Source organism: Sceloporus occidentalis, unplaced genomic scaffold (genome assembly GCF_023333645.1).
Source record: "Sceloporus occidentalis isolate IW3139 unplaced genomic scaffold, rSceOcc1.0.p SCAF_1, whole genome shotgun sequence".
Lineage (NCBI taxonomy): Eukaryota > Metazoa > Chordata > Lepidosauria > Squamata > Phrynosomatidae > Sceloporus > Sceloporus occidentalis.
In genome coordinates, this window is record NW_028316981.1 from 170,516,576 (window position 1) to 170,531,661 (window position 15,086).

At 47.0% G+C, this 15,086-nt stretch overlaps 1 protein-coding gene across 5 annotated transcripts in view; it reads right to left on the reverse strand.

Moving 5' to 3' along the window:
- Positions 1 to 15,086, reverse strand: part of LOC149322722 (rho guanine nucleotide exchange factor 25-like) — an 87,106-nt gene that overhangs the window by 57,433 nt on the left and 14,587 nt on the right. For 2 of the 5 annotated variants that reach the window (XM_089482090.1, XM_089482086.1), the window contains exon 1: positions 13,414 to 13,608. The exons of the other annotated variants lie outside the window; for them this stretch is intronic. In XM_089482090.1, the coding sequence (XP_089338216.1) occupies positions 13,414 to 13,504 (91 nt within the window). In that variant the 5' untranslated portion in view covers positions 13,505 to 13,608. Of the gene's footprint in view, positions 1 to 13,413; positions 13,609 to 15,086 lie in introns of those variants that run through there. 5 annotated transcript variants of the gene reach the window in all.

Consider the following 15,086-nt stretch of genomic DNA (forward strand, 5'->3'; position numbering starts at 1 on the left):
ACAGGCCCTTGACTATCTGGTGCAAAACATTAGGACACAGACTAACACCACTGCAGTCTTTAAGCTGTAATCAGCAAAGAAGCAACCTAACTCCCAATGCAGCCAATACATTTCAGGGGGTTGCAAATCAAGATCATTTCTGAGATGTAGTCCAAACAATTGCTCATGCCTTTCCAGGCCCTCCTCTTATTCTAAGTCATATCTCTTTTGTAGATGGACTTTGCTTTTTTTCTATTCATCTCTCTCTCTCTCTCTCTCTCTCTCTCTCTCTCTCTCTCGCACCCACACATACACCCTCACACACTATTTTATCATGCTCTGCAGCTGCTCCAGTCAGCAGATGCTTTACTGGAATCAATTCAGAGAAAGGTTAAGACCAGGTAAACATGAACCATCATCGCCACTGTGCAGCTTACGGGGTAGTCCATATAGACATACTAAACCCTCTTGTGAGCTGATCTTACAGATGTAGAGTCATCTCTGGACACCTTGAAAAACAAACAGGGCTAGCTACAGGTAGTCCCACAGCAAAAGACAACAGGGTTGCCACCTGACTAACATTACTTAAGATAGTCACGTGGTAGGAGCATCTTTATCTCCTCTCCTCCTCTCCCTTGCCTATAGAGTGATCCAGGTTTTCAATGCAACTAACATGTAATTTTCTAGCTCTGGGGCTGAGAGCTGACAAGGAGCACATCATGACTCCATCCATCAGCCAGAAGACAAAGGGTCAATTGGAAGTTACACTCCCAGCCCCTCGGGAAGAACAACAACTGGGAGGCCAACCTGGCCCTATCAACTGTCCAGAAAAGTCACTGCTACTCCAAATGGTTTTCTTTCATGTTCCCTTCCTACTTCACATTTTTAAAAAATATATTAGAAGTGGGAGGTGGTTGGGAAATCCTTATGACATACTAGCTGAAGTTTAGCACTGCCTTGATCTGTACCCAATATAGCAAAAAGGGTTTGCTATTCTGGCTCTGTGTGTTCTGTTTTCCAGTCTTCTCATTTTAATACCAGAAATCTTAACCAACTCTACCCCCAGAAAGTCATCTGCCATTTTCCATCCTTTTTAGCCACATCAATATCAGCAGTAGAACCTAAAAACTAGTCCATTTTCCAGCAGTATTTTTCCAGCTGACTCAGAAATCTCAGCAACATTGTCTTTGAGAGCCCTGTCCTGTTTTTAAATGCCTTTTACAAGTATTTTCTGATGAGTTATGGCAGGCTTCCCTCATTTCCCCCCTCTAGGAAGCCTCCAGTTTAGTATGTAAGCTTGAAATTGGGCACCTCTGTTTGGAGAACCACCAAAAATGGTCCATGAGATTTTGGGGTATCCACTTCTGACTGGAGCAATTTCCCAGTAAGTGGAGAGATCTTGTAGCACCTTTCAGACTATCTGAAATAAAGAAGTTGGCAGCAAGTGCTGCCAACTTCTTTTTTTCAGTTAGTCTCAAAGGTGCTACAAGATCTCTCCACATTCTAATTCTATAGACTAATATGGCTATATCTTTGAATTTCCCAGTAAGTTATGTGTGGCCCCCATTTTTCCGTATTTTAGCTAGCTATCACGCCAACCCCCATTAGCAACTTTGATTTTTTTTTTCAGATTTGAAGTTGGAACTGAAACATGAATGGCAACTAAAAATGCTTTGCCAGATTTTGAGGCAGCTAACATGATAACCCAATAGTTATGACTGCTACAGACATTCTCTTATAGATATGAACAATGATTAGAACTTGTAGATGTTTCATACATGAAATCAGCAACAAGAATGACACATATTTGCAGATGCAGAGGTTGGATTACTGAAGGCCACTAATTTCTTTTTTCAAACTAGAGCTGAGATTTGAATCAGGGATTTCCTAATTCCTAAGGACTTCTTACCTTCATTGGTGCCAATGGAATGAGAGGAGATGCCTTCCTCACCCTGCACCATAGTCCTGATCCTCAGACTTACCATCCCCTCTGTTATTATTTTGGATGAGGACTGGTTTTTGCAACCAGACCACCCACGTGAATTCCTCCACAAAAAAGTTCCCCCAGAACATTTCAGAAGGCTCGAACACCAAGAACAATCTGCATGGAAGTCTTGCTGCTTATTATTATTCCTAATGGGACTTTTTGACTGTTGGGAAACTCATTTTTTTCAACCAGAAAATAGTTGAGCATATTCTTTCTGTCCCTAACGCCCATGCACACACTTCCTAGCAATCCCCTTTTCTGACTATAAGGAACTGGAGAATCTTCTCTCCATTGCCACCCCCTTCCTGACACAGACTACAGCAATGAGGAAAGTGTGATCTGTAGGAAACTGGCAGGAGCTGAATTCAATGACAGTCAAGATACACATGAGTTATGTAGGTTTTCAATCCCTTGTCTAAGCCATTTTGTTTTGTTTTTTTAAACTGAAGAAGCCTTACCTGCTCAATTTCTATGCACTGGATTGGTGTTAATGGCACAGGAGTGAGTTTCAAACCAGAAAAAAAAGTTGGCAAACCTAAACTATGCTTGTTTATGGCTGCAAGAGCAAAACAGCATGCTAGCTTTGCTTTCATACTGCACCCCATGTGCAAAAGATGGTCCCTAGGTCTCAGTCCCTATAACATTCTTAAGGTCAAGAAGTGATCTCCCCTCACCCCCAAAAACTGACACACTTGATCACGTAGTCTTGAGTTTCCTCACTGCTTTCCTCCCTCTCTTGTGTGGGCATTATCTCTCCAAGATAAGATATATGAAGTAGGAACTGCTTCAACAGGCACTCTCTACTTGAAATGGCTACAAGAATTTTCTTCAGTAAAGAACTTTGTGGTTGCTTTTTTTCCTATAATGTCCAGAGATAAACATTAGTATTGCATTTCACATTGCTTTTCAAAGTGCACTTAAGGAAGCAAAGGAAATCCACAGCTTTACAACCAATCTATGTTCCCAGCCCTACGTGGGGGCTGTTAAATGCTGGACTTCAGATGAATCTTGGCCACAGCTGGCAGGGCAGTTCTTATGCATCACAAAGGGCTAGAAATAGTGGTGGGCAGATATGTATCACATTCTCATATTATTTGCAAGTTTAAAGCCCAGAGATTGGAAAACTAACTTTTTTGGATTCCTCTGCCAGCCAACATGAACACAGCTCTGTAAAAACCCTACTCACCTTTGCACTGTTTCCACACAATTCTTCAGAATGCAATTAGGGGAAGAAATGAAAAAAAAGTAACCTCCCATCAACGCAAATGACTTTTCCAGTTTATGTGACAAGGAGCTCAGTGTAACTCAAAAGCCTGCACATCCTTCCATCAATAAAAAACATAGCACCATTGAAAGGTTACCTGTGTTGTTTCTCAGGGTCAATGCTGCACAACTGCTCTGCTTCTACCTGAAACTTTCCACAACTTATAACATTTCCATGCTCACTGTGGCGAATCATCTACTCAGAAGGAATCAACCAGGCAAATCATTTCTCACGATCAGCGAGATGGCCCAAACTGAGGGGAAACGGGGAGAAGTGGCTGCTGCGAGCAGAAAGGTTGTGCCGTTGTTATGTGCAACCAATTTGGCTTCAAATTCTGGTGACCCTATCAATGAGAGATCTGCAAAAAATCCTATTGTTAACAGAAAGGCTTAGATCTGCAACTCAGATCTGTGGCTTCCTTTCCTGAGTCACTACTCTGTAATGCAATCTTCCTTTTTTCCTACTCCTGTCCACTTGAGCATTAATCCTCACTCTGCAGTTTATGCTGGACTGTCAATCATATTATGATACAAGGCAAGGGAGGGAACTGTGCTTCGCTTCCCAGATGTTGTTGGACTGCAATTTCCAGCAGCCCTAGACAGCATAGCCAATGGTGAGGAAAATCATTTATTATAGTTTACGGCAATAATTCTGAAAGGGATGGGATGTGTGGGTAATGTGAGCTGCTTCGATATGCTAATAGCATCCAAGTCCACTCCTGTCTGGGACAGTATTTGTACAGGCATCTGGGGCCTGGTTCTTTCAGCTATCAATATGCAGGAGGGCACCCACTGGAGCACAGACAAAGAGACAGAGCAAGGACAGTCTAAAATGGGCAACAGCATGAAGGTGGCCATGAGAAGCAGCTGGTGTGGGTTATACAAACACCTGAGAAACAAGTGCAAGAGAGAGAGAGAGAATGCAAATACGAATCACCCCAGATAGATGACTTGAACATCCACATGCTTAAAAGCAATATCACACACTTATGCTTGGGTAATGTGTTTCACCTGATCTGTATCGCAATCTTGTAACCACTTTGTGGTGCTACCACCCATCATCAAGGTAGTTAGATGCTTGGAAGGACTGAATGTCCTTCTAGCTTCCAGGGTCCAGAACACACTGCAGTAATACAGTGGACCCTTGTTATACGCTGGGGTTTGGTTCCAAGATCCCCCGTGTATAACAAAATCCGTGTATGCTCAAGTCCCATTAAATATAATGACATAGCAAAATGGTGTCCCTAATAAAAAATGAAAAATCAAGGTAAATGTATACTTTTTTGGGACATTTTCAAACCGTGTATGCTTGAATCCGTGTATAAAAAATCCGTGTATAAGAAGGGCCGACTGTATTCCATTTCAACACTGCCTGATAACAGAGTAACATGGAAATCATTCCTGCCTACCTAGGGTCACACACACACACACACACACACACACACACACACACACAGAAAGAGAGTGTATCTCCAGCTCTCTTCTATGCCAACATTTTCTGAAGATGCCAGCCACAGATGCTGGTGAAACGTCAAGAATAAACTCTTCTAGAACATAGCCACATACCCCGAAAAACCCACAAAAAACTATGAATTATTTCTGCTGTGTGTTTTGGACCCTAGTCCCTGAGGAAACCCAGCTTCAGTCGAGCCCTGAAGCCTCCTTACATTAGGCCTCACAAATTTTTCCACCCATTTTATAACATTCATCAAAGGAAATGTTTCCAGGCCTTGTTTGTTGAGGCCGGGGGCAAGGGAGCATGGAGGCAGGGGCAGAAAAGAGCAATGCTCCCCCACCCCCAAATCTGGGAGCAGCTCCAGCCCTATCTGAACTGGAGGAGTTGTTGGTAACCAGAGCAGCCAGCTGCAGCGTGGATGGTGACTCATGGAAGCCTGGGCTTTGGCCAGCATTTATTCTAGGGTCAGATTCTCAAGGAACATCCTGCGGAGCAGAGCAGGCAAAAAAAGCTGGTCTTTCCCCTCTACTGAGCCTGACCCTTCTACCCTAAGCCTGGATTTTTAAACTAAGAGATGCCAGATCTCACCAGCTTGTGTGCAAGCTGCATTCTTCACTCTGAAGATCTTGGCCCAAATCCCACCAACACACTCAACTCTGTTGTAATTAACCAAAGCTGCATCTGAACTGCAGAAATAATGTAGTTTCACGCCACTTTAATTTCCAGACTCTGTGCTATGGAATCCTGATATTTGTAGTTTGTTGTGGCCCCAGAGCTCCCTGACAGAGAAGGCTACATATCTCACCAAACTACAAATCCCTGCATTCCATAGCACTGAGCCGTGGCAGTTAAAGCGGTGTCAGGTTGCATTATTTCTACAGTGTAGATGAGGCCTCTGTCATCAGGCAAGGCACTCTGGACATGATTAAAAATACTCTTTTCTTGAAACTTGGCTCAGATTAAGTCCTTGCTACCTAAAGCCCCCTCCCTATGTTACAAAACATTGTAACATGGGAGGGAGCTCTCTTCTCTATTGAAACCTAGTTTACCTCTTGCTTGGTCATTTACTATGATGGAGACAGTTGTGAACATGGAAGCCACAAAGACTTCCAGATTTCCAGCTGATTGTGGGAAAGGGCATTAACTACCATGCTTGGTCCCTCTGCATAGGGAGAGGGGATTAATACAAGCTTCTGTTCTTCCCAATTCCTGCTTCACCACACAAGTCCGAACAGCTATCCCAGTAATTGGAACAAAAACCAATTGTTTTATCCTCCCACATCCTTTGTTCCAAGTTCACAAGGGGCCATGACTACTATTACAGATGTATATAGGTCCCAAGAGAATATCAAACCACTAAAACAAATCAATACCCCAAAGGGAACCGAAGCCCAGCCAACATGCAGCAGAAATTGAGGACTGAACAAGTTGTTCTTGGGAGCTATTAGTGCAAGACTTGCAACTTCATAAACGTGTTGGTCCAAGATATTTTGGTACCTGAGGAGGAAGAACAAATGGTGCTGTTCACCTTTTCCCAATTTCAAGTCACAGAAGCCACGACCAGCCACACTATTTTGGCAGTAAAAAACAACAGCAGCTAAAATTGCCAGACTGAAAACTGACGAGGGTCCCTGTACCTTTAATAGCTGTGCAGATGTGGGCATTTCAGCATGCAACCAGGTAATAAGTAACTGTTGCTGAAATTCCCTCTTCTACACTGCTGTTAAAGCAAAGCAACTAAATAATAATTTTCTCCCTTTCATGATATATGGAGAGAGAATTGCCTGATGTCCATGCAGGGTTTAGAAAAGGAAGAGGCACCAGGAACCATATCACTAACATACAATTGATAATGGAGCAAGCCAAAGAATTCCAGGAAAAAAATCCGTATGTGCTTTGTAGACTGTAGCAAGGCCTTTGACTACATAGATCAGGGGTCGGTAACCTCCGGCCCACGGGCTGGATGCAGCCCGCAGAGGCCTTTCGGCCGGCCCCTGCGCAGTCCTGCCGCTGATTGCCGCCCCACTTCCTCGCCACTCCGGGCACCATTTTGTTTTTCAAAATGGCGGCCGAAGTCTCGCGTGACCTTTCCCGTCGCGGGACACGACAGGAAAGGTCACACGAGACTTCACCACTATTTTGAAAAACAAAATGGCGGTGGGCCTCTAGGCCTGGTGCGGCCCCTGGAGCCCTCCAAGAGGGTTCCGGCGGCCACATCGGGCCTCCAGGAGGCCTGGTGCGCTCGCCGGAGCCCTGTTGGAGGGCTCTGGCGGCCGCATCGGGCCTCTAGGAGGGCTCCGGCAGCCGCATCGGGCCTCCTGCCCTTTCCCTCCCTTCCCATGGCTGCACGACAGCCACGGGGAGGGAAGGAAGGGGTGGGGGTCCTCCTGCCCTTTCCCTCCCTTCCCATGGCTGCACGACAGCCACGGGGAGGGAAGGAAGGGGTGGGGGTCCTCCTGCCCTTTCCCTCCCTTCCCATGGCTGCACGACAGCCGTGGGGAGGGAAGAAAGGGGCGGGGGTCCTCCTGCCCTTCCCTCCCCTTCCCGCGGCTCCAGGCAGCCATGGGCAGGGCAGGAAGGGGCGGAGGTTCTCCTCCTCCTTCCTGCCCTAGCCGAGGCTGCCCTTCCTGCGGGGGAAGAGGAGGAGGAAGAAAAGGAGGAGGGAGGAAGGAAGGAAAGAAAGAAGGAAGGAGGAGGAAGAAGGAGGAGGGGGACAGAGGAAGGAAGGAGCAGGAGGAGGAGGAAGAAGAAGAAGAAGACTCTTTCTGAAGGTGAGACAGTGTGACTTTCCAAAGTGCATTTCTGTGTATTTTCGGTGCTTTTAATGCTAAAAGGTCTGCTTTAACAATGATAGTGGTTTCGGCCGAAGGGAAGAGCCGAAGGGAATGGCCTGGGACTGGTGCCCAAACCCTTCCCTTCGGCCTCCCTCCCCTTTGGCTGAACGGGCCCATTGGATCCCGTTCGGTCGAAGGAAGGGGCCGAGGAGGAGAGGGCGGGCACATGCCTCCTCCTCCCCACGGGGCTTCGGCAGACCTGAGGTGTCCTTCGGAGGACACCTCAGGCCTGGCAAAGCCCTGAGGAAAGGAGCAGGGGCCGCGCGCCTGTTGCTCCTGCCCCTCACAGGCCCTTACTTGTCCCCAGCTGTCTCTGAGAGGCAGCTGGGGGCCAAGGAAGGGCAGGAGGAGCAGGCGTGTGCCTGTCACCCCCTCTCCCAATCCCCCCCCCCCCACTTCTAGCTGTCTCTCAGACAGCTGGAGGTTGGGAAAGGGAGCAGAGAAAGTCCCGCCCCCAGAGGGTGGAAGCTCCGCCCTGGCATGCGGCTCCGCCCCCGGATGGTGGGAGCTCCATCCACGGCATGCAGCCCCGCCCCCGGAGGGTGGAAGCTCCCCCCCGGCTTCAGCCCACCAGTTGTCTGAGGGACAGCAACCCGGCCTCTGGCTCAAAAAGGTTGCCTACCCCTGGCATAGATCATGAAAAGCTATGACATGCTCTTAAAGATATGGAAGTGCCAGAACATTTGATGAGGAATCTGTACTTAGCACAAGAGGCTACTGTAAAAACAGAATACAGAGAAAAAGAATGAGCCCGTACAGACAGGCCAAAATAAAGCTGCTTTGGGTCACTAGACAAAGTCCTAAAGTGTAAAGATATACAGCTGAACACTAAAGTTAAATTGTCCAACCCATTGGATTCCCCATTACCATGTACAGATGTAAGAACTGGACAGTGAAGTAAGCAGATAGGGGGGGAAATGAATTCACTTGAAATGTAGAAGAGTGCTGAGGAGACTGAATGGCCAAAAAGACAAACAATTGGGTCCCAAAACAAATCAAGCCTGAACTCTCCTTGGACACCAAAGATGATTAAACTGAGACTGTCTTACTTCGGCCACATCATAAGAAGGCATGACTCATTAGAAAAGACAATGATGCTGGGGAAGGTAGAGGGCAGTAGAAAGAGAGGAAGATCACATGTCAGATGGATAGACTCAATATGGGAGACGATTAGGCTTGCCATATCCCGCCTGGGGGCGGGACTTTCCCGGTTTGGGGCGGGTCCGCACGGTCCCGCCCCGGTTTGCCCCCGCCCCCGGGCAGGATGTGGCAAGCTGAGGGAGGCTTTCAGTCGCCGCTTGGGCCTCTGCTCCCCGTCGCAATCGCGGCGAGGCCGGAGGCCCAGGCGGCGACTGAAAGCCTCCTTAAGGCGGAGGCTTTCCCGCGCCGCTTGGGCCTCCGCTCCCCGCCGCGATCGCGGCGAGGCCGGGGGCCCAGGCGGCGACTGAAAGCCTCCTTAAGGCGGAGGCTTTCCCGCGCCGCTTGGGCCTCCGCTCCCCGCCGCGATCGCGGCGAGGCCGGGGGCCCAGGCGGCGACTGAAAGCCTCCTTAAGGCGGAGGCTTTCCCGCGCCGCTTGGGCCTCCGCTCCCCGCCGCGATCGCGGCGAGGCCGGGGGCCCAGGCGGCGACTGAAAGCCTCCTTAAGGCGGAGGCTTTCCCGCGCCGCTTGGGCCTCCGCTCCCCGCCGCGATTGCGGCGAGGCCGGGGGCCCAGGCCCTGAGGGAATCCTTCACTCAGGGAGGCTTTGCCTCCCTGCCTGGGCCCTGGGCCTCGCTGTGATCGCGGCGGGGGCGGAGCCCAAGCGGCGAGGGAAAATGTAGGACAAAAATTTCAAATGTAGGACACATGTTTGTGTGTCCTACATTTGAAATTTTTGTCCTACATTTTTCCCGGTTTCGAGGTCCGGAGGTATGGCAACCCTAGAGACGATGGGCCTGAGCTTATAGGACATGAGCAGAGAGGCAGAGGTTAGAGGGGCTTGGAAACATCTCATTCACAGGGTTGCCATGAGTTGAGGTTGATTCAAATTATTATTTTTATTTTATTATTTTATTTTCTTATATCCCACCTTTCCCAATATAGAGAAGCAAAGGTAGCTAACAACTGTAAACCTTTCATGCTATCCAGAATCTGCTTTTTCAGGCAGTCACTTCCCTCCACCTAATATTAGGACTTTGCAAGCAGCATGAGAAACTATAGGAGGTGTGAGCCTGAATAGAAATATACATACCCCATTATAGCACAGGAAGGACTGTGTAATCTGCAACTGTTAGCAGCACTGTATCAATGTGCCAAACAGCCTGAACATATCTGGAAGTATTCCATTTTTAAAACTGTGTCTACACTTTCAATTTAAACCAGTCTCTAACCTCTTTAACTATGGAACTACTGTTCTGGGAGGGCTAGGCCAAAGATGAGAAACATGCCTTCAGAGAAATTCACACTGCCTTTCATTACAGGCTGTGCTAGCCAGGGCAGATGGGAGCTTCAGTCTAGCAACATCTGGAGGTCTACATTTTGATCAGTTGTGAGCTATGGCATTCTGTTAAAAGATATCATAGGATCTCTACAAATACACCAAACACACGCTGACTACAGCTCCAGATAGTTCTTGAGTGGAATCAGGCTCTTTAAATAAGTTTCAAAAGTTTGTAACTGTTGCTTTCTTTAAGAGAACTGTTTTCTGTCAGCATTATGTAATTACAACAGTTTAATCCCGTTTTTAACATTCATAGCTTCATTTTATGGAATCCTCAGATTTGTAATATGGGGAGAAGTATGGCATTCCCAGAATTGTAGTGTGGATTGGAGAAGAGCTCTCTTGTATTGAATTCTAAGTGGCTCACTAAATCCCATGATGCCATGAGAGGGAGCCATGACAGCTGATGTGAGATCAATCTGCTATAGTTTTCTAGTGCAGATACATTCCTGGCAACTTCTGAACTGTATACACCTTCCTAGAAATAGGTCCATTTACTGGTCAGTTCTTGATGTCTCAGTGCAACAATGGGTTGAGGTCAGCTCACAAGGTAATCCTCAGTGACCCCTCAACCCCAACCCATTGACCTGTTGACCAATACTGTTAATATAACCGCAGATCCAGCACTCAAGAAAAGGGACATCCAGACCCTACTCTGAACATTTCCCAAAAACCTTAAATGGTAGTGGTGTCCACTTTGACTGCATGTTGGCAACTCCACAAGTGTCTTGTCTTCTCTCCCCATGACTAGCTCCACATGAAAAAGTGAGAAAGTGCAGTTATCTTCTCTGCTCCAGTGAATGGTAAGAGGACAGGGCTGCTCCAGTACAGAACGAATACAACTAACATTATCTAAGACAGAATTAGACAGGTATATAAAACACAAGAGGAATATTGTAGTACCTTTGAAAGTAACTGAGAGAAAGACATTTGTAGCATAAGCTTTCACAGATGGAGTCTGCTTCATCAGATTCAGTCTACAAAAGGTTATGCTACAAAACTTCTTTCTCTCAGTTAGTCTCAAAAGGGCTATAATATCCCTTTGCCCTTGTAGCACCTTTGAGACTAACTGGGAGAAAGATATTTGTAGCATAAGCTTTTGTAGACTGGATCGTCTAAAAGTTTATGCTACATTCTTATTTCTCCCAGTTAGCCTCAAAGGTGTTGCAAGATTCCTTTGTATGTTGGCTTTTTAAATATTTCTTTCTGGATAAACACCCAGAGGGAGAGACAAACTCAAACCTTCCTAGTCCATGGATCTTCAAAATGTGTTCCAAAGAACCTCACTGGAGTTCTTGGGAACTGAGCATGGAATTTTTCAATAACAGTTAAAAGGGGAGGAGAAACTTTCCTGAAAGACAACTTTCCCATTATTACCAAGCTTCCCATCAACATGGAGTTACATGGAACTGTTTACATCCAACAGTTCCATGTAGCTCCATGTTGATGGGAAGCTTTCATGAAAAAGGAGTCAGAGTTTGAAAAATATACTTTTTCTTTTAATCTACAACTCCCAGAATCCCACAGCCAGTTTAGTCAGCCTCTGGACACAGTGAAATCTTACAGACCTGGACAGCACCCTGCATGATCAGATGGTGCATCCTAAACACATTCTCCCAAAATCCTCTGCAACCAACTGGGGGGTCCATGGTGGGCTTTCATGTGTTCCTCAGCCATGGAGGGTCAACAGGGAAAAGGGTATCTTGAAGCCAGAAGATCTGATTCAGCCTGCTACCTGCATGGATATGTTATTGCCAAAGTGTCTGTACCTAATGTTTTCTTGAGTGATGCTAAAACAACCCCATAGGTCCTTGCCTTGAGGAGCCTACAATCTACATTTCAAAAAAGGAGAGGGCCAGAACAGTCGCACACTGCCTAGGCTTCTTTTCAGGGTGATGAGTTTAGGCACCAAGTGTTTTAACCCAGAGACTTCACCACAGAAAAATGTGTTTTTCCAAGTTTAATCTTAAAATACATTTTAAAGATTTTTCCGAGACATATAAGCAGCATGGTGCAGTTATTCTGGGAAGATGTTCCAGGCATAAGGAGCAGTGGTGTCTGACCTCTACCTACCACCCCAAGGCTACCCTTAGCTTTTCAGAACTCCACAGTAGAATGCCTGGCTCCACATCACCTCAGTCCCCAAAATCAACTGTAAGGGGGCAAGAGTGGCAAATAGACTTAGAAAGAAAGAAGGGCAGGAAACAGACAGGTCCTGAAGCATCTCTGCCCAGTGCTATTTGGCATTCTATACATCCATACGCATACACATCTCACTATACATATACTTTCAAGCCTGTGCACAGAGCTTGTTACACCAGCAACACATGGTTAGTGGCATTCACTGCCTGAAAAATAAGCACTTATAAGCATACAGGAGAAATGCAGTCATACACATACAGCCTTCTAAAGACACACACTCTCTCTTTCTCACACACATACACACACTTCCTGTATACACATCTGCCCATAAACTGTGCACTCCCACACGCCTAGACATTGCCTAAATGCAGAAATAGATCTACGCATACAGAGATGAGCACACAGATTTCCAAGAGATGCAGAGACAATTCCACATCTGCAGTCTAAACTTGAAGTGTGAGCGGTAGGGGCACAGATTCACCCACATCTCACTAAAACAGTAACAAACACAAGCAGGGACACACTGTTCCACATTTATGCACATTCTTACATTCTCAAAATACATTCTCACATACAAAATCTGACCCACTGGACTCCCAAACACCTTCCTCCTACATCCATTCTTCAAGTATGCCTATACTCCTGGCTAGAAACTTTTCCTACCACCCTCTCCACCCACTCCTCACTTAGTCCTCTTGTTAGTGCCCCATGTACTGTGGCCACAAAGGAATGGCATCTCTTAAGTGCAGCTTGGCATGCCCCTATCCTATACAATCACTTTCTTTGCCAAGAAGAAACTCTTTTGTAAGCAAAAAGTCCGAGGTTAGTGTAAAAACCGGGGTGGGGGAGGAGAGAGAGATGAGAACAAATCTAATTTCAAGTGCCAACACCCTGACTGTAAAGTCATGCCCATGCACAGAAACATGGTCAAATGTGAAAAGCGGAAGGTACCAGGCATGGAAAGCAATGCTGTTTGATGCCAGCTTGGTGCCTGGGAGGATTCCACTGCACACTAAGTAATGGCTAGTTAGTATAAGCAGCAGGAATGATGCCCAGGGCAAGTACACCAGGGCAGGTTGTGCTGCCCAGCTGGAAAGACAACGCCCATACCATGCTGAGTGATGGTGATGCCCACTCTAAGCAATAATACTAGCCAAGGGATGGGATGAGCATGCCATGCAGACCAAGGACAGAAACAGGGGCAGAATAGCCATGCAAAGGAAGTGAGGGAAGAGGAGTCAGAAACAGTGCCCATCCTGGGGATGCCACTCACCTCGTGCCCTGGAAGGGCAGCAGCTGCACTTGGCCAGGACTTTGCGGAACAAGTGGTGGCAGGCACAGCCTTGCTGGCCCCCACCCCTCATGGTGCCACCCGGCCGCCCTGGGCTCTGTCACCCACTGTGCCAGCCATCTAGCAAGGGGATGGCACAGCCCCAGGCAATGAAAGGGGCCTGCCAGGGAGGGGGCACTCCTGCCACCGCAGCCGTTTGCTCAGTGACAGAACAACAGGGCTGGGCTGGTGCTGCCCATGGGGAGGTGGAGCTTCTGCAGCTGCCCACCCAACACATTTCTCTCTTTTTCTCTCTCTCATCCATCTCCAGAGCTTCCCAGAGCCAGATTGCCCTCCCTTCTTCCCTCCCTCCTTGTTCTTGCTGAGCCATTGCAGCCTGCTCTGCAGCAGTGGAGCCTGCAGCAGGCAAGGGGAAGGAGGCAGGCAGATCTCTCTGTCCCGTTTCCCCCTCCATCTCAGAGGTGAGAGACAGGTAGGGGAAAGGCAGAAAGCAGGGATGAAAGACAAAGAAGAAGAAGAAGAACTTCAGTGTATGGAGTCAACAGAAGGAAGTGAAGATCCTTGGACATTTAAAAGAAAAACCAGAAAGAACAAAGAAGAGGGAATGATGTAGTTGTGTGCATCTGTGTCTACTACATTCATCCATGCACACATGTGCAAAAGGAGGTGAATATCCTGAAGATCCAAAGTTGGGGATCTTGGAGGTATCAGCCGATGGGATGCCCAGGAATGAGTGGGCAACTCATGTCTGCAGGCTGCTAGGACGGAACTCTATCTGGTACCTCAACGTTATGGTTGCTTCTTCCCCCCACAAAGCTCCAGAGGCAGGAGGAGAAAGGAGAAGGCACTCACCTACCTATCCTTCCACCCCTACGGCAAAGGCAAGGGACTCTTAGGATCCATTCCTTACTGAGATGGTCTTCCATCATTCTATCCCCCTCTCCTCACTGCCCGCCCGATACTGTGGGTGGAATTGGTTGTATCTGGGTTGGGAGAGAGATGAATTCGGCTTCAAATGGTTACCTATTTCTTATACAAAAAGCAACCAAACATGAAATTCACATGTAGCAACAGATGCATCTGCACTCACATCCATTTCACTGCAGATATAAATCATCAACTCTTGCCTGACACATGACTACTTGAAAAGCAAAGGATAATGGTTAGATTACTTCACTAGGACTGAGAAGACCCATATTCAAATGCTCATTTACCCACAAAGCTCACCAAATGACCTCGAGACAGAAATGAATTCTCATCCTACCTCAGAGAACTGTTGTATGAGGGTGTGGGAGGAACCATGTATGCCACGTTGATCTCATTGGAAGGAAAGCCAGACATAAACGTAATAAATAGCAATGACACAAAAATACTTTTGTGTCTGTGTGTCTGTGATATGTTGAATACATTTGCTTCAGCCCTCAGCATGTTACATTATTCCCATCTATTGATTTTTCCCCTCTGGCTTATGTCAAAACACCAGTATCACATCTAATTCATCCTCATTACCACTACACTGCTGTGTTTTCATACAATGTGGGACAGCCTACTTTGTTGCCATGAGGAGCAAGCAGTCTATCAAATTTTAGACTTTGGCTGAAGGATGCTTCTGCAAACCCTTTATTTAGATGACAAAGCTTTGCTCCTGCACCAAT